We start from the raw sequence: 19350 nt of genomic DNA, 5'->3' as shown, positions 1-19350 counted from the left end.
ACCTTTTTGTGGTGCATCAGGCAACCCACACAACGTATTGGTATTGCGCTGGAATGGTGTACACTATAAAAGTATCAAATTTATGATCATTGTAGACTAAATATGATATTTTGTTTAGTATGTGACAGGTTCTCTTTAATAGTAAAGTCACAAATAAAGCCCAAGAGGCAACCACGTGTATAGTGGGGGATAGCATGAAAACCTCCAGGACAGTGAATGTTTTATGAAGATGAGATAACAGGAAACATTCACCCCAGTGCCTGATTGTAACATCCCAGAACAGCGGTTGCCAACCTTTCGAACCTCACGGACCACTAAATTAAACATTTTAAATCCCCCGGACCATTATTATGAATTAAAAAAAAAAATACACTTTTAAAATAATAATCTTCCTTATGGTGCCTGACAAGGACTGTGGAGTCTCTGATTCATTGATCAGCTCACGGTTAAGTGAAGTCTTACTATTGTTACTATTATCATTAGTTGCATTATCTTTGGTATTACTAGAGAAATACAAAATATTTGTTTGATTTTTCTCACTCATTATGGGTTCATTTCATTCCAATCTAAGACCAAACAAGAAATGATAGTTATCAAAGCCAAACAATTTGATGCCATTAAATATAATGGTTAAAGAAAATACACAGTTAAAGAGGAACTAAACTCAAGTGCCGAGATCGGGTGAAGTGGGTTGGAAAAAAATGCAAGCACATGCATGAGATCTGCAAATTTTTCTCTTTTCACGAAAAGGCTCCTTCTGCCCATGCACAGGAGGAGCAACCAAGAGCCTCCCAGGATGCGTGACATAGGTATTCCGAGAGGCTTTGCGCTCCCATTCATTCTTGATCGCCTAGGTAATCGAAAATAAAAGGACAGTGCTGTACCATTTTAGGTGTTTCACTTAATAAAAACTTAAACAAACAGAATTTTATTATAGTTGTCCACCCTTTTATGTAAAGTGAAATTTCTGGGTTTAGGTACACTTTAAGGTCATACTTACGTAAAAAAGCATCTGAGAAATAAATAAAATAAAACAATCAGATGAGATTGGGTATTGGCGGAGTGGGGTTACTGTTGTAATGGTGGAAACAATACTGAAGCGTACGGCTCAGCAACAGTTACCTCATACAACTTAACACTACACTGACGTCACACTGCGCCTCCCTTGTTTTTCTGTCTCTAGTACAGTTCGTGAATTTAGTGCAATATAAAGGCGAAAATTGTCATTCAGAATATAGGATTTTATTATTTTAGTTCTTATTATATTAAATATTATTAATAACACATAAAAAATGCATAATGTCAACATTTTTCTGTGGACCGCTAGTACAGTTGGTGACCACTGTCCCAGAATACAGGAGAATTATTGTAACTGATCTCCATGGTGACAATATGACAATATACAGCTATGTAGCGGAAGATGACATGCGTGCTGCAGCCCACGTGATTGGAAATATATGCAATGGCTCAACCGCTGTGCGTTCAGCTGTGACGGCACAACCAGGAATGAAAGTCTTTTAAGAAGTAGGCGTGTACTAAGACGACAGACCCCGCCTCCCATCCGTCCCTCTCTATCCCTGACACAATCCCTGAGGCAGAAGTCACGAGTCTTGTTTTCTTGAGTGACGTATCTTCCCCTTCCCTGGCCCCGCCCCCGGCACTCGCTTTGTCTTTAGTGAAACCGCAGCCTTGTGACGTCATTCCCAAGCAGGCGGTGTTCGGCCATAGCAGCAGAGAAGTAGCGGTCTCCGGTGTGATATTGGAGCCCCGTGACACAGGTACGTGCCCGTCCAGTGCGGTGTGACGGGCAGGCTGCCCTCCCGTCTAATTACACTTTCCTCTGTGCGGGGGGTACCGGCCTGTTTGGTGCGCAGACGTAGTTCACTTCAGGTGGGGCTTTGTATTCATCCTACCACACACCCGGGGCCGGGGGAGAGCTGGAGGCTGTCTGCTCTGCACCCGGGGCTTCCAATCCCTGGCTGGGTGCTTACCGGCTCCCTTCAGGATCTGATGAGTATTGGAATGGCTTCCATGTGCCAAGAAATAAAACTTCATCCACATTATAAGGAAACTGCAGCCAATACTTTGTTAGACAAACTGGGAATGTTTTTTTCTATTTCTGGTCCAGTGGGGAAATTTCCTCCAAAACACAACAGGAAGTAATTAAAATCCCCTCTCCGTTGCTGCAAGGAACTAAACCCTGTATCATTTACTTATCTGCGCTCCCTTTGCTGGGCGCTGCCATCTTTCTGCCTTGTTCTGCCCAGCGATGCTCTTTGGCCATCCTGATTGGTTGTGCTGGGGTGACGTAGGTTTATCCATCCCCGGCACACGCAGGGGAATGCCGGGTTTTCCTGGCAACCAAAGCTGATGCTGTACATGCGCGGCTCAGCCGTTTCACATATTTCTGGTGTGATCGGGCAGGTAAGTCGTGTTATTACAGAATCAATGTTCTCCCCGGCCCAGTTTAGCCGGGCCCATCACCCGGGACTTTTCAGTAGCCACCCGGCTGTTTTTGGTTGGTTACTAATGAGTTGGATCACAATACTGGGACTGCCACCGGCTACGGTTTCTTCCCACCCAGTTTAAAAAAATTCTGGATTCAACACTGAGAATAGACATCACCTGTCACCTTTCTGCAATAACCACATGCCTGAATTGCTAAAGTTCAAAGTGTGACTTTAGTTCCACCTTTAAAGCCTTTTCACATTGTTTATGATGGAGTCATTGAGGAGATTTACCCCTCACTTTCCATTGTGTGTAAAGGACAGGGACTGTTGGGGTCTCTGCTGTACAAATAGAGAAACAGTCAAAAAACAATCTGGAGGTCACTAACGGGTTCTCTTTAGGAATAAAATACGCATCAGCTGTCTGGCTTATGTGGTACCCCGATATGGCAGTGTTGTTGTAGGCGTCCATTACTTCCAAATTTTTTTTTTCTTTAGTAATGAATGTACCCTACCCTTGTGATCTAAAGCAGGGGCCCCCAACCCCTGGTCCATCTGACAGGTGGGCCGCGGCTCTGACTGGTGCACCTCCCGGCGGGATCAGGAGAAGGACCCGCTTAGGGGGGTGCACCAGCCAGAGCCGCGGACCATGTCCCCCGTACGGATCGCAGGCTCAGGGAAGTGGGCGGGCTGTGTCTCCGGACAGGCTCAGACCTGTGATAGGAGAGTGGGTGTGTTCTGGCATTATGATGTCACTCAGGGGGAGTGTCTTCCCTTTTGAGTGACACGACTCCCCGCGAATGCGTGGTCCAGGAGATTAGTGGTCCGTGAATTCCAAAAGGTTGGGGACCACTGCTCTAAAAGAGCTGATAAAACAAGTCCCCAGTAGAGATTGTAATTATTGACTGATCAGATTGTGGAGTTGGTTTTACTTTGTAATATTTAGAAGACCAACTCCATTCTGGTTTAAAGGTGGAAAAAAGTTCAGAAAAGTGCAATATGTTGAATTTTTTTTTTTATTTGTTTTTTTACACCTCAGTACACACCACTTTTTATAATATACCTCAAAAGTGTTAAAATGTGTTGTTAACATGGAACTAGATGTTGTACTGATGACCAGGATCATTTAACCCACTTCCCCTAAGCCCAATGAGTACTGTGACTGGACAGTGAAAGTTACAAGCAGCAGAACAATGGGTTTATCTATCACTCTGCTTTCAGTTTCCATTCGCTGATCTGACTCACCTCTTTTCTGCTTCTTCCTCCTATGCTCCATTTCCTTCACTTTGTAGCATGTTTTTGTATGTTGTGTTTTATATATACTGCAAATTAAATGCTCAGAAATATATTATAAACATTTCCAGATTGGTCAGACCACTTCTTGGCCATGTCCCCCAATACAGATATGTTGGGAGGAGGATGGTTGTTCTGTGATTCTGCAGTTTGGTAAGTCATAGGGTATGTTTCTATGACTGGCTGGCTGACATTGCAGCTGGTAAGTTTAGGTATCAGTTGGAGATGAGAAATAATTTCTGTTTCAGCGTATATAAAACATGGGAGATGGCTATGGGATTACATATTTTGTCAAAAAAATTTAAAGACCCCAGTATGATCCCAGTCCCGTAGATAGTATTGTGTAATTGTAGTCTGCTCAGCATTCTGCTGGATCTGTGATCTTTATTCTACAAGTTTATGGCCATCTGAAATAATTGGTCATGTGTGCAATGCATTGTGGGTAGACAGGCCAGTGTTAATTCCCTCTGGCTTGAAAGCGATTTACAGATTAAAACAAAACAATGCAACGCCTATAGGGAGCTGATAGTGAGATGGAGTGACTCGCCCATACTGACACCCACCGTCACATTTCTTCATTTCCAGCTTTGCCTCCTTCTCCCTGCAATGTTCAGCATTTGTTCCGTCTTCTGTATAGTTCCATTTTATGACTTCTCCAGGTATTGGGACACCACTGTCATTATGTGTGTCACTTTACAGATCAGAAATGAGAGCTATAAAGACCTCAGCTCTAGTCTGCTGGAGAATAACACATGTGTATAGGTGAACATGATTAGATTCTCATGCTATACGGGTATTTGTGTTGTGTGTCTGATGAGTAAATCAAAAAATACAGCCTGGCTGCTTTTAGTTTTTCATATATTGAGATACATAATAACATTGTATTCAGGGCAATATGAGCTGGCTGCTTTTAGTGAAATATCCTTATATAAGTAAATAGTTACATGGTTATCCCTATGTGTCAGGATGACTGCTAAACAGAGATGAGGAAGTGGGCATGAAACATGTCATTAAGTGTGATACCGGCCTAAAGGGAAAGCAAAGTGTGTGTTCAGTGAGTGCTGATCTAGTGGGTAGGTACCGAGGTTTATAGATCTGCACCTCACATCTGTTCAGCTAAGGTTTCAGCCACACTAAGCACCATGTTTCCTCTGGCTCATCAGATTTTGAAAGGAATCAGTAAAGAATAATTATTTATTAGCCCTGCATATGTAATGAACCAATGTGACAGGTACGTTACAAACTATATCTTGGCCCAGTGCAGTTTTTTTTTTTACATAATATAGCGCCAACATATTACACAGTGCTTTACAAAGTCCATCATGATGTCACAAGGTGTCCCTCAAAGGGGCTCACAATCTAATGTCCCTACTATAGTCTTATGTCATTAATACAGTCGAAGGTCAATTTTGGGCGGGAAAGTCAATTAACCTAACTGCATGATTTTGCAATGTGGGAGAAAACTGGAGAACCCAAAGGAAACCCACGCAAACACGGGGAGAACCTGCAAACTCCATGCAGATAATCCTGTCCGAGATTCGTACTTGGGACCTAACACTGCAAAGGCCAAAGTGCTAACCTCAATCAACATTCATGTCTTCAAAACATTACTAAAACTATATACTGCCCTTTAAAATTATCTCAAAAACACAAGAAGACAGTGGCCTGTTATTCATTTTCCAGCTTTATGGACATAAACAACTTTTCTTCTGAGGTCCTCAAACACCCCCTTAGTTTGAGCCATGATAAATATTCACAAACGTGTTGTATGTGTGATCTCTGCTGGATCCTCATTCTTTAAATAAAACCAGATCTCTCACACCAGATTACCAGATTGTCATCCCAATGATTATAAAACACCAGACTCACTGATTTCACCTTCGCATTATTTATTCCAAGGATTCACTTACTTTTTCCACACACAGATATATTATTGGATCATTTCTTTTTCAATAAATATATCACCGAATATCATTTATGTTTCATTTGTTTATCTAGATTTTCTTCACATACTTTTCATGACTGTTTTAGGTCACATTTATATAAATAAATTAAATTTTAAAGGGTTCACAAACTATCCAGCACCACTGTACACCCGTTCTTTAGTACATATTTCCGGATTCAGACATGAGCCGTGGTCACAGCTTTAACCTTATCTCTATATTTGTCATAACAGGAAATGAGCTCAGATGTGGTGACATTTTCTTCCAAATATAATAATCCAAAGGTATATACTGCAAGCTCCCAAATGTTGCCCGGGCAATTAATGTTAGATGATTGTTGCCTTTCCTTGAATGTCCTGACATTAAACTTGGGATGTGCACACATACTATAAAAATAAAGAAAATTGTATTGTGATAATAAGGACACATGCTACTAGTTTTTGTTCCAGTGAGGTGAATCTACCTATTGGGCAGAATGTTGGGAATTAGCAGATTGTGTAAATGGCTATGATGGAATATGTTGGATTTTTGAGTCCTTGTGACTATCATATGACTGTCATCTACCACAGATCATCTGACCAGCTAATCCTCTTCTTTACGACTTAGGTTTTTTTTTTCTCATGTAGTCACGTTATCTTTTTTTTTTTTTTTTTTTTCATGACTTTTTAAGCATATTTCTAAAATTAAACAGTGATGTTGCCCGGCTTTTGCTTCTCTTTCTAAATCAAGTGAATGCTAGATGCAAAATTAAAATTTTTGGAAAAAAATTTTTGTACTTTGTGGCAAAATCAGTAAAACAATTTCTGATATTGACACAATTTATTTCTACTCCATGGGCTCAGTTTATACTATACTAATATATTAAACTGTAAATCAAATATTCCATTGTGAAAATCTTCCAGGTCCATGTGTTTTACTGGCAGCGACTGATTCCCACAAAGGAACGTTTGAGGGAATGACAGATTCCCTGTTTTATAAATGGAGCCTCTTGTGAGCTTCACACTCTATACTTGTGCTAACTTCTCTAACTTTTTTTATTTGGCCTGTGATAAACCCATCAATGACAAATAGGGTTCTCTACATGAGAAGCAGCTGAGTGTTTATTTTTTTTCTCAGTAGATGTAATATATTTTATTATGTGTAAAAAAAAAAAAAAAAAAAAAAAAAAAAAGTGCAGGTTTAATGAAAAATACCCTAGTAATAGCCACTGGGTTATTTAAAATAGACCTAAACTCAAAGTTTTTACTTTACATAAAAGGATAAATAACCCTTTTATATAAAGTAGACATTTTTTTTTTTTTTTTTTAAAAGGTGCAGCCCCTTTATGTCTTGATTGCCGCGGCGGTCCACACTGAATGGGAGTGCAGAGCCTCCTGGGATACCTACATCATGCATCCCCGGAGTCTCTTGGCTGCTCCTTCTATATATGCTCATTCTTGGGCATGCACAGCAGGAGCATTTTACTTTTCCGCAGGCTGCGTCACCCAATCTCGCACCTGTGCAGTGGGAGATTGGGTGACATAGCCATGGGAAGTAATAAGAAAACTCACTATGGCAGCGCCTGTGCTTTCTCCACACCCAGACCAAGAACAATCCCAGAATGGTGTGGGTCCCAATCGAGGAAAGAAGTGAGATCGAGGGGTCTGCAAGATCCTTTCAGTTTAGTTCCGCTTTATCGGTCAACAGACACAAAATACTTACAGTACTTAGAATACTTAGAATTTCTTAGAGTGATTGTAATGTGTTTTTAATATATTTACAGTATTTTTTTTTTCTCTTATAGGAATAAGAACAATGTCTCTCTATCCATCTCTAGAAGACTTGAAAGTTGACAAAGTCATTCAGGTATATCTGGAACTTGCCTTATTTTTGGTTCTCTGGTTGTCAAGTTTACTTAACTTCTCTATTCTTGGTAGTGCAGACACAGCTTAATCCTCTGGTGGGCTGTTGGAAAAGAAGCCCGGGAATGTTGGATCTCTGCATTTGAATGAGGTTGGAGAAATGTGCATTACATTCCTAGGTCAGATTGCATGACTTGGGGATCCTCAGCTTTAATGCTTGTCCCAGCATGCTACATTCTTGTCTAACCAGGACTGGATGTTTACCCCATATGTGCTTGTAGAAATTTCCAGAGCAACCATTAAGCTGCTCTGGAAACTTGTAGGGACCTAAACATTATATCTAAAAGTCAGTTGTTGTTTCTGGTAAGATAGGTGGGAAGATCCCCAAACATTTGACATGGGGGTGCTAAAACATAGAATAAAGTGGAATGTGTCTTGATTTTGTAAAAAGTTCCCTTTCTTTTTTTCATTCGGCAGGTTAATAGTAAATATTGAATTATTGAACCTCCTTGTGGGGGGTCCAGACTCACAACAGCAAGTCAAAGTATAATGTTCAGCAGAAATATATTGCTGTATGCAGTTAATTACTTGGTGTACCGGAGATAAAAAATGCAAGAATATCAGAAATAATGCTTTATGGATCACAGGTCCAATATTAATAATAAAAATATTTATGTAGCACCAACATATTATGCAGAGCTGTACTTTAAATAGGGGTTGCAAATGACAGACATACAGACAGTGAAACAGCAGAAGGAGAGTACCTGTCCTAGAAGAGCTTACAATCTAATATTAAATAATGTTGTTCTTTGTTCAGCTAGCAAGTGGAGCTCTAGATTTCTTTTTCACATGATTTGCTTGATAACATTTCATTGGTGCTTCTGATATCCCTCACAGAAGTAGAGTGAGCCCTCGGTGGGGCGGATCAGTGCACTAGCTCAGGGCTCTGCAACATGCTCTAGAAATTCACGATATATTAATTAGTGTTGATTTGTAAAATGTAGATTGCTTGTAAATATGGAGAATCCAAATCTATGTTACATTTTTTTTTTTTTATGTGTCTAACTGAATAACAATTTCTCATCCAATGTGGATTGACAAACTACAAGCTCCCTTGCCTACATGTGAAGTGATGTACTACATATATGCTGCTTCTTTTTTATCTCACTTTATTATATTCTCTAGTTTAATTCTTCGTAGAAACAGGAGAGGAGCCGTGCCTCCTCCGATTCATTTTAAAGTGTGTGTGTGTGTTACCTTTTACCAGTTCACAAATGTTTGCTTTATAAAGACACGCCTTTTAGCTGGGATCGGTCAGCACTTTAAGCAGTGCATGTTGTGGTTTAAAGATTTATAATCAGCAGTATGGGTGTACATTGAGTTATAAAAGATGGTTTTGAAAGGAACTGATCAGAATAGAAATATGGAAATGGCCATTGCTTAATTGGTTTACATTTGCTGTTTATTTTAACGCAGTGGACTGGGAAACTGTTAGCACTTTATATGCCCATACTGGTGTCATATTAATGAGTAGTAAAATGTAAATGAAAACCTTGTGGGTGGTGATTGGACCTTCTATAACAAGTCAGTAATATCATTCTATAGATTTCTATCAGGACAGGGTCTCTTTAACGTATTTTCTTTTAACATACCTATTTTTCTTCTTGTTTGGTCCTGGTTTTCTGTAAATTAGTTTGTCAATACCCTTTTTTTTTAATATTCATGTCACACCAAAAATCACTTCCTAGAATACTAATTTTTTGTTAATGAAAAGAGGACCCATAAATGGCTTGGACCTTTTGTGTATTTTTTTGTGTTGCAAGAAAGGGAATGGAAGCAAGCCAAGACGTCATTTGAATAACTGAGTATGGCTTTTGTATGCACATATACATAATGTCTGTTTGTATTCCCATGGTCCACTGGGATAGGTAAAGAGAACCATTAGAAAGATTATTTGTGGCCCTTCCATTAGATCCAATGGGTTTAAATAATTAATGTTTCCTTATCAGCAGTATATTGTCCAGGTTATAGTGAATGATTGACCGGAACCCATCCATGTTTTACAGCCTTATGTTCATTTAGGTTGTCAGTTTGATAACTCATCAGTTCTGTAGGTTCTCTAGGTTTCTGATCTACTTTTGTATTTAATGCATTTCTATTATTTTTATTTTTACTTAATGCAGACTGGTTTATTAGGAAAGTTTCATTGTGTTTGGACTTTACTTATTATCCCCAAAAAATAATTCTCCTTACACACTTTTTCATCACATTCACTGACATAAAGTAAAGGTCTAAAGTAAAGGGTGAAGCTAACTAGAGGTGACGGATGGAAAATAAAACCTGTATTACGTTTGTTAATCCGAATTGGAGAACACCGATGGCAGTGTTCAACCCAGAAGTTTTTTTTAAGCTGGGTGGAGAAAAAAATTTAGGCCCCTCTGTTGTTACCCAACTTATCAGTAACCACCCAAAAACAGCTGGGTGGTTACTGAAACGTGCCGGGTTATGTGCCTGGCTAAAAGGGGCTGGGGAGAACACTGGATGGGTACTTTAACATGGCAGCGGTTTTACCTTCTTTACAACGTTCACAAATCTTAATATCCATTTTGTTTCAGTACCCTGACATTACAAGTGTAGTGATAGCCTGTTTTCTGGTTTTGCTACCAAATCAATCTTTAACTTCTTAATTAATATGTACTTTATGTTTTAAAATTTTGTTACAGGCTCAGACAGCATTTGCAACAAATCCAGCCAATCCAGCTATTTTATCCGAGGCATCAGCACCTGCAGCACAGCATGGAGGTATGAACACAGCATCTGCATATTTAAAGCCTTTAAAATACAGGGCATGTGGGTCAGAATATCTTTACCAGCTAATAAGAAGGAGAATGCTGCATTGTCATTTGAAATCTAATATCATATTTTTGTTTTATTGTATTTATTATAGAAAAAAGTTTTCTTCTGCTGCTCCTACCTATAGATCTACCACCTATAAATCCTCTTGTATTATTCTGTAGATGAGGAAGTGGGGATGATTTGACAGGTTAGGTAATCTTATGCACCTAGAAGTACATGATAGTTACATGATATGTAACTTCTTGAAAATCCTTGTTTGACCAAGAGTTTACAATCTTAATATCCAGGTTTCGTAACCCTTGCAGAAAGGTAGCATCACATATCGGCACTTTTCTTGGTGTCCTGGATAAAGTTAAAGGCTGCATATTTGTACTTTTTTATTGGGGATTTCTTCTGGTTTTGCCCAAACTTCCTCTGATTTAAATGTTTGTGTTTTCTTGGGCAGGTTTGTATCCTAAACTGTATCCAGAGCTATCTCAGTACATGGGATTAAGCCTGAGTGAGGATGAAATCCACAAAAACATGTCTATGGTGCCTGTAGATGGGGTAAGTCAATACTCTGTTCTTGATGTTCTTCAGATCCATAGCTTTTTATTTATTTATTTGTTAAAAGGACCACAATAATAAATATGTATACCTTTAAAATATACCTGAAACTTGCTTTTTAAAACGTGTCACCTGTAAGGTGACCTTGTGGCTTACTCATGTTTGTTTTTAAACAAAACAAAAAAAAGTACTAGCAAACCAACCAAAGCAAATGTCCCTCAAACACACAAAAAAATTTGTGGATGACACTTCTTCTGCTGTGTTCCTTCTGCGCTCATTGGTTTCTCTTGCCACCCTACCACTGTATCCTGTAGTAAGGTGGGGGTCAGGGCAAGGAATTATTGGAAGTATAGTGAGACATAGGAGATGAACAGTCCTGGAAATGATGGTTTTTTACGAAATGCCACCTGACTAGTTAGACCAGAGAAAGGTTGGAACCCCTGTCAGTGTGTTATCACTGGGACTGAATGTGATGGGAAAACTTCTATCTATAGGCAGCGTTAGGGCTTATGTCAGTGGGTGTTTATTCACATTCAAATGAGTTGGGAATATAAAGGCTGTCCGAAATAGGTTAATGAAGTTTAGGTCATTCACAGCTCAGGTACAGTTGTTGATAAACTCGGAAGTCAGATAGATTATTTATCCCTGTGTGTATTGGCTCAAAAGTGGTATTTCATCCAACACTTTCTTTCAAAGTTCTTCTATAGATAAGTATAGGACACTGTCCTAATGTTTCCAGCTCTAATATACAATACTAATAATAATATGTGTTCTTTTCGTTGAAACTGATTGTGCACATATTTTGTTGTTTAGCGCCAGGTAGCAAGACCATCAGCTGTAAACAACATGGTTGCTCCCATCAGTGGAAGTGATGTTGGGATTCGCAGAGCAGAAATAAAACAAGGAATCAGAGAAGTTATCTTGTGTAAGGATCAGGATGGGAAGATTGGTCTCCGCCTTAAATCTATTGACAATGTAAGTTGTTGTCTTTTCTCTGGGATTTGTCAGGTTCATAAGCCTGACCACTTCAGGGAAAGACCTATTTTTATGGATAATATCTGAGAGCAGTTACTATCTGTTTCTTGATCAATGTGAGTATTGTGATTTCTAAACATGGAACCACACCATTATATTTAATTTGTACATAGCTTCCAACGTAGAACAGTAAAAAATGGAAGTCCCTGAAGATAGGTGTCCTCGTGCAACCTATTGACACTTCTCATTAAGAGGTTTTTATTTAAATGCCTGTACATTTATAGTCACTATTAAATAGAACTGATCTGAGCGAAGAAAATGAAATGTTTTCCTCCTATTATGCTCACAACCTCTTGTGTAAATGTGTATTTAGTGATTTCAGCAAAGCCGGTAAAACGAAATTCTGATTTCATGAATTGACACCAAATATGTCAAACATTACTTTTTTTTCTTTGAGCAATTAAAAACTCTTTTTTGAAAACAGTTTACATAATCCAGAGCAGTTCCTGTTAATCATGTACACATTTTGGAAATTCCATGCACAGACTTTCTTACATCACTACCCAAGCAGCGAGTTATTGTGTCTTTCTAGTGACTTCCCTGCACATTCAGGAAAAAGTATTGATGTTCAATAATATTTAAAAACTTTTGTTTCTTTAGCTTGTATGTACTGCACATAAAGTGTTGTATCTCTGTCGACATTCAGCACTTCTGCACTAAATAGTATTTTGTATTTTAGGGTGTTTTTGTTCAGCTGGTTCAAGCAAATTCTCCAGCATCTTTGGTTGGCTTAAAGTTTGGGGATCAAGTTCTGCAAATCAATGGTGAAAACTGTGCTGGCTGGAGCTCAGACAAGTCCCATAAATTCCTCAAGCAGGTTTCCGGAGACAGGATTTCTATGGTTGTTAGAGACAGGTTGGTACATTTGTATTTCCTGCAGAAAGCTGGATAGTTTTCTGCACTTTTATTTTATGGAACCAAAGATAATGCAGATTGTTGACCTAGTCATTTAAACCTTTAACTTACAATGTTATGTCCCTCATGTTTTGGCAATCGAAATTGTTAAAAATGAAAGCTTGTTGTGTGTAGCCTGTTTGGTTTTCTGAACTTGAGGGCTGAAGAGACTAAACAACCTCTGATGTATTTTATAAGGGAAACTTGTCACTCCTTATATGTTAACACATAGATCATCTCAGCCCAAACAAATGCACATTTAAAGGGTGTGTGTGCTGCAATGGAGTTGAAGGCATGAAACCTTTAAATTAACACTAAAGCAAACATGGTAGGGATAACATCTTTTTTCATTTGTAGAATGGATGAAGCTGTGTACATGAAGTCTGTGTTCTAAACTTGTTTGTACATGTTGTATAATGGTCAAACCACCTGCAGAATACTAGCCCTATGATCTTGACTTGTGCTGGAGGAGTTACATTTAGCAACCATACACACTCTGTGTCCTGGAGAACTGGAGGATGCTTTGGTAGACTTTAAAAGACTCCAGTCTATTGTGCTTTTACAATACCCTTGTTGTGTGTTTTGCAGACCATTTGAACGCACTATTACAATGCACAAAGACAGCAATGGACATGTTGGATTTGTTTTCAAAAATGGAAAAATAACTTCTATTGTCAAAGACGGTTCTGCTGCAAGGAATGGACTTCTCACTGAACACAATCTCTGTGAAATTAATGGCCAGAATGTCATTGGATTAAAGGTATGTTGAATGCTATGAAATGGAATCCATTTGTTCAGATACAGACTCTGCAGACTTTGCAAATGTATTTGTTCTTGTGTTTGTGTGCAGTAATATATTTTACAATTTTATTTGCATAGACAAGTTTTGGACCAGACAAATTAGTTGGTACCCCCATTAAAAATTAATATTTGTTCCATTTACACCTTCATGTCTTTGCTATGTCATTAAGTAAAGCAAACAGGTGTAAAAATTGAGTATAAGATAAAATAAAAAGATAAATAAATGCTTATTCTACCAAGATATATCAAAATGGCCTGGACACATCTGTTGGTACCCCTACAAAAAATTGGAGAAAATTAAGGGACTGTTGCTTGGTACTATTTCTGTTCGTTTCACAACCATTGCAAATATTAAGAAGTTTAAGGTTTATGGGACTGTAGCCAACCTACGTAGACACAGCCACAAGAGCAACACCAACCACAGAAATGGCATATAGATAGTGAGAATGGTAGACAAAAGTCAAGGATGTAAGCAGAAATCCAAGGTCCATCTGATTGCACCATCTCTTGCTTTGTGAGTCACAGTGGTTGTAGTAGAAAATCCAAAAAGACTTCTGAAACATCTAAACAAAGCTAAACAGAAATTTGCAAAAATATATATTGAAAGGCAACAATGCTTGTTGACACAATGGGCCTGATTTATTTAAGCTCTCCAAGACTGTAGAAGATAGATTATCATCGGAGAAGCTGGGTGATCCAGCAAATCTCGAATAGAACTGGTTCAGGATTGAATACATTTGCCAACAGCAAATTGATTTCAAGAAATCCATTCCAGGTTTGCTGTATCACCCACGTTCCCTCAAGATCTATCTTCTACAGTCTTGGAGAGCTTTAATAAACAGGCCCAATGGGTGTTTCCTTTTTTTTTGAAAAATGATGATACAATTGAAGCATTTTTTACATCACTTACATCATACAAGTTACATCAGCTCTATGTCCACAATTGAAAAAAAAATAATACTTTAAAAAATATAACTACTGTGAAACATGGAGGGGGCTTGGTTATGTTTTATATATTCTTTGATGAATCCAGACACTCCAGATACCCCATACAGAACTGAAATTTATAATCTCAAGACTTTAAAGACATTCTAGAGTGAAATCTGCCTAATGTCTGAAGGCTCAGTCACATTTCATGGATCCTCCAACAGAAAAATGACCCAAAAAAAACAGCTAGAAGAACCTGTCTGTGAGCCCTGATTTCAATCCTGTTGAATATCTTTTGAAGAAGAAGAAAACAAAAACCTGCCTTGTCTGGAGAAGACAAAGTTCAAACCGGACACAGATGGAACTGTTTGGAAAGAGTGGGCTGAATTACCTATAGGCAGGCACAGAAATCTCAGAGAGCTACTCTCGGTAATCAATTGTTAGCAGTAACTGCCTCTAAAGGTTGTGCAATGAAATATTAGTTTTCAGTACCTATTCATTTATGTCTATGCCATTTAAATGTTGTTGACGAATTAAAACTCTTTAATTTTTTTTTTGTTCCATGTCTCTGCATGTGCTAAACCAGATGTACTGCATGTTTGTTGTGCTTCTCTGAATTTAAACTAGTTGGTATTTCTGTGTTTGTTCAGGATTCCCAAGTTGCAGAAATACTGTCCTCTTCTGCAAATGTGGTTACCCTCACTGTAATGCCCGCATTCATCTTTGAGCACATGGTAAAGAGGTGAGTGAATTGTCTTCCTATAGGCGACTTTACTTTCTTGCTCCTCATATACATTAACAAGTGAGTCATGTACAACAAAACAACTGACCTACAGAATGTAATAGTTACAGGACATTACTATCATACATTAGAGCCTGTTTCTGAAGTGAGTGAAGGATTCTTAAATTTTAGGGCACAGCTGCATGTTTATTAAACCTTCATTAAACCTTTCTCCTCACCAGAGACAAATCCATCTTGGCCGCTATGATCACCAGTCATTTGCGGGCTCAGTTCAGAGCTGTTATATGCACACTGGTGTCTATGCCATCACCAGAGGCATGCTTAGAATTTAGCATACACTTCTCATGGTATTAAGCAGACTTTACCTTTAGAAAACAAGTTTGATATGTTTAATTATGGATTTGATAACCTTATAAATGGTAAAAATATCTAATAAAAGTTTAACTTTTGGAAACTGTCAAATCGATTGGTTTAGTTCCACTTTCAGGTAAACAAGTAAGAAAAGCCAAGGGAAAACTTTGTGTGTTTTTTGTAAACACTAATTTGGAGTTACTGTAGTGTTTAAGTGTAGGAATGACTCGCTAAACTGATTGCTAACTTCTTAAAAACATTAATTTTGTATACATTTTTTTCCAACAGAATGGCTTCAAGTGTCTTAAAGAGCTTAATGGATCACTCTGTTCCTGAGGTGTAATATGCAGCCTCTTCCTTGATATAGATCCTTGGCTAAGCAAGGACTTATTTTACATGAAGCAGACAGCGGAGTTTCTTCTTTAAGCAGGATTCCTAATACTGCATGTTAACCCTGGCATTGTACATCACAGCAAAACCTGTTGCAACTGAATCTGTACAGTATTATATGTTAACAAAACTTTAATAATTAGAGAGCTGTGCAATTATCATTTAATCAACTACCTGTTTTCAAGCTGTCATATCACATGCTGTACAAGCTGAATGATGAATCAAATTATGTAATACTATCCTGATATACAAAACTGATATGTACCAACTGATTCTAGCTGTCTGCTGTTCTGAATATACCGCTGGTTTAGTAAAGAGATGCACTATTCTTACATGTAACTGTATCTGATAAAATGCTGTAATTTTTCTATTCTATGTGAGAGCTATTTTCCTATGTATGAATCTTCTTTAACTTGCATGCCATCTTGCTTTATATATGTTATAGGTTATTAAAGAGATAACACAATAGTGCAATGTAGTTTTCTATACTTAAAGGAAATCTATATCCATGAAAGTAAGATGGGATTATTTTAAATGCATTCACTTTGCACAAAAGACCATTTTGTTTGACCTTACACCTTTGTCCAGAGGAACATCTTTGGTTAAAGTCTGTGAAATCAGAAGATAGGAGCTATGTTGACTTTGCAAATGCATATATATGATGGCAACTACTCTCATTCTTCTGTCTCTGCTAATAAATTGGCTTCATGGTCATGTCCCTACTGAGTGAGTGGTTATTGCAGTTGGCAAAGGTCTACATTATTATAGGCTGGAGGCAACGGTCAATGTTTCCCTTTGTAATGGTTATAAGCCTATGTGTAGATATTTAGCCTAGATCTTTAGATGCACTAGCACCTTGTCTTAAACCTGTAAAGCAGGGAATCAAAGCTACATTTTAAAGTATATGTAAGGTTATATATTTTCTCCTAGACAAGTTTAGTTGGGAGCAGCTCATTCTGGCACTTTAGATGTATAGTGTGAAAATGTCAGATGGGATCAAGTGTTTACTTAGTTTTGTATAGCAATAACCTCTAAAGTGCCTCCTGGATGGTTGATGATTTTATTTTTTTATGAAATAGGTCAAGTCACTCCCACAGACCATGCAATAGTTTGCTAGACTCAAAAAATTCAAAAACCCACAAAACATTTCTTTTTAATGTAGCATCTTCTACAATTCTTCCTGCAGAGCCCACCATTGTCACACTTTGTGATGCAGCATTTTCTCTACTGTCAGTCTTTAAAAAGATTCCAAGGCTTAGGCTTGTGGTAGATAATAATTGTTAGGGATCCTTATAAGGCCACTTACAGACAGAATTGAGTGAATTTCTAGAATGTTTTTACAGAAATAGTTCAGGCCATGGAAATGGAAAAGAACTGAAATCTTGTAAATTAATCTTCTTGCTCCTTTAAAGCTCTGTAGTCTTACTGCAACATAAAAATTGATCCAAAATTGATGGATTTTTCAGTTCCAATGAGGCCTGTCATACTGAATATGCAGACACAAGTTAGAAGTTGTGTAGAGGGATTAATATGCTGATGCTAATCTATGCAGCTGCCTGTGCAAAAGAGAATGAAGCAAAAACACCCCAAAACCATTTGCAGGTAAATGCTCAAACCTTAGAACTATAGCCCCAGCCATAGTTGCATGCAATATGCAGAATCTTATGATACAAAAAGTCAGCTGTAGAGGATGGCTTGGCTGCATCTATAGTTCATTGTAGAATGTCCAGCCTAAACTACATGTCCACTTTATAAATGATGTTGATGCTGCTTGGTATCATGCAGAAAAGTTTGCAGCAGGTATACAAACAAACAGCGACACTGGTAACTAAAGGCCATATGGCACTCACAGGCCAGTGTTATGGGACAAATTGCTTTGACTACTTCATATAAACTCTGTTTTTGAGTTGTAAAAGTCCTGCAAAAACATTTGATGTATTTTCATATTAAAAAACATGAATTTTCATGGATGTAGTTATCCTTTACATGCTTACAGCACAGAATGTGATACTGCTGGTATAGTAATATCTGTACTAAAATAATGCAATGCTTTTCCAGTCCTGGCTCACGGTTGCTCAGGTAAAGCATGGAATATGTTTCTATAGTTCTGTATCTGCTATAAGCAATAGTACTTCAGTATATAAAGTATGGCATGCATGTTACATTGTAGCGCTAAGCAAATGAAAAATGAACTTCTGCTTGCCAACAGGGCAAGTAGTCATGTGGCCCAAGTAAAGTTCAACATGTGAGATCACTGACATTTTGTGTTCTCCACAAGATATAAAACTGTAGACCACACAATGTTGGTGTGATTTTAAAGAAAGCTTTTGTTTCAAAAATTTTGTAATAAAAAATAATCTACCTGGTTCACACAAAAATTGGCCCAAAAGTTTTTTTTGATACTTCTATTTTAAGATCAGGGAAGCAGCACTGAGCGATAAGTGGCTTTGTATAGTACAAAATGTGCTTGGCCACATGGAAAAGAAACATTGAGGGATGTTTTACTATATCCAAGTCCACCAGGAAAATGTAGATGGTTTAACACTCCCTTAATGTGTCCACAATTCTCAATTCCGTATACAGTACCTGTTTAAGGGTTGGCATTTACCATCTGTGCCACCTAGTTGTCTATCCACTTGCCTGACTACATATTTACACTTTTTTTTTTACTTCATCTAAGTTTGAGCCAAATGATCACTAGTGTGTAGATGGCAGACTTTGCTTTCTAAAGGGATAATACAAAGTAATGTTCTGTAAGCACATTTTATCACTTTTATTTTACATGCTTGCTGTTCCATATTGTAATGATTGCATTTTATAAACCAAAGTGTAGATTCTCTGCAGTGTCTATTAATGTGTCATGTAAGGCAGTAAAATTATCCCTGTTTGAATCTTCACATTAGTAGTTTACCCACCCTTCAACTGCCGATGGGTAATGGCTCATTTATTTGCTCCCTGCAGAAAAGAGAGGATTGATAAACTAATTAAAATCCATACAGAAACATGTGCACAACTGCTATATGCAAATATTTCTAGGCATTTTCAAATACTGTAAGAATGAACTAAGCCTTTACAGAGTGTAGAGCTAAAATTAGCCATGGCAAGAGTTTGTTGTCTTCAGACTGATTCGCATTAGATAAAAGGAACAGTAAGAATTCACACTGGTGTGGTGCATTTACTACTTCTTCATGCCAGGAACTGCTGTCTTTCTGAAGATGCTACATGGTAATGTCCCCCTGCAACAACTGCATAAGGAATGTACCTTGTACCACTCACTGCTGCCA

At 38.1% G+C, this 19350-nt stretch overlaps 1 protein-coding gene across 1 annotated transcript; it reads left to right on the top strand.

The window, feature by feature from the left end:
- The first annotated feature begins 1625 nt into the window (after positions 1–1625).
- SDCBP (syndecan binding protein) lies at positions 1626–18444 on the top strand. The gene is made up of 9 exons (XM_072411154.1): positions 1626–1778; positions 7467–7528; positions 10248–10326; positions 10826–10926; positions 11740–11901; positions 12641–12816; positions 13444–13615; positions 15234–15325; positions 15965–18444. Exons 2-9 carry the CDS (start codon positions 7478–7480, stop codon positions 16017–16019), a joined length of 888 nt encoding a protein of 295 aa, XP_072267255.1. The 5' UTR covers positions 1626–1778; positions 7467–7477; the 3' UTR covers positions 16020–18444.
- The last annotated feature ends 906 nt before the right edge of the window (positions 18445–19350 follow it).

The sequence above is a fragment of the Pyxicephalus adspersus genome, chromosome 5 (genome assembly GCF_032062135.1).
Source record: "Pyxicephalus adspersus chromosome 5, UCB_Pads_2.0, whole genome shotgun sequence".
Lineage (NCBI taxonomy): Eukaryota > Metazoa > Chordata > Amphibia > Anura > Pyxicephalidae > Pyxicephalus > Pyxicephalus adspersus.
This window is presented reverse-complemented; position numbering and strand designations above follow the sequence as displayed.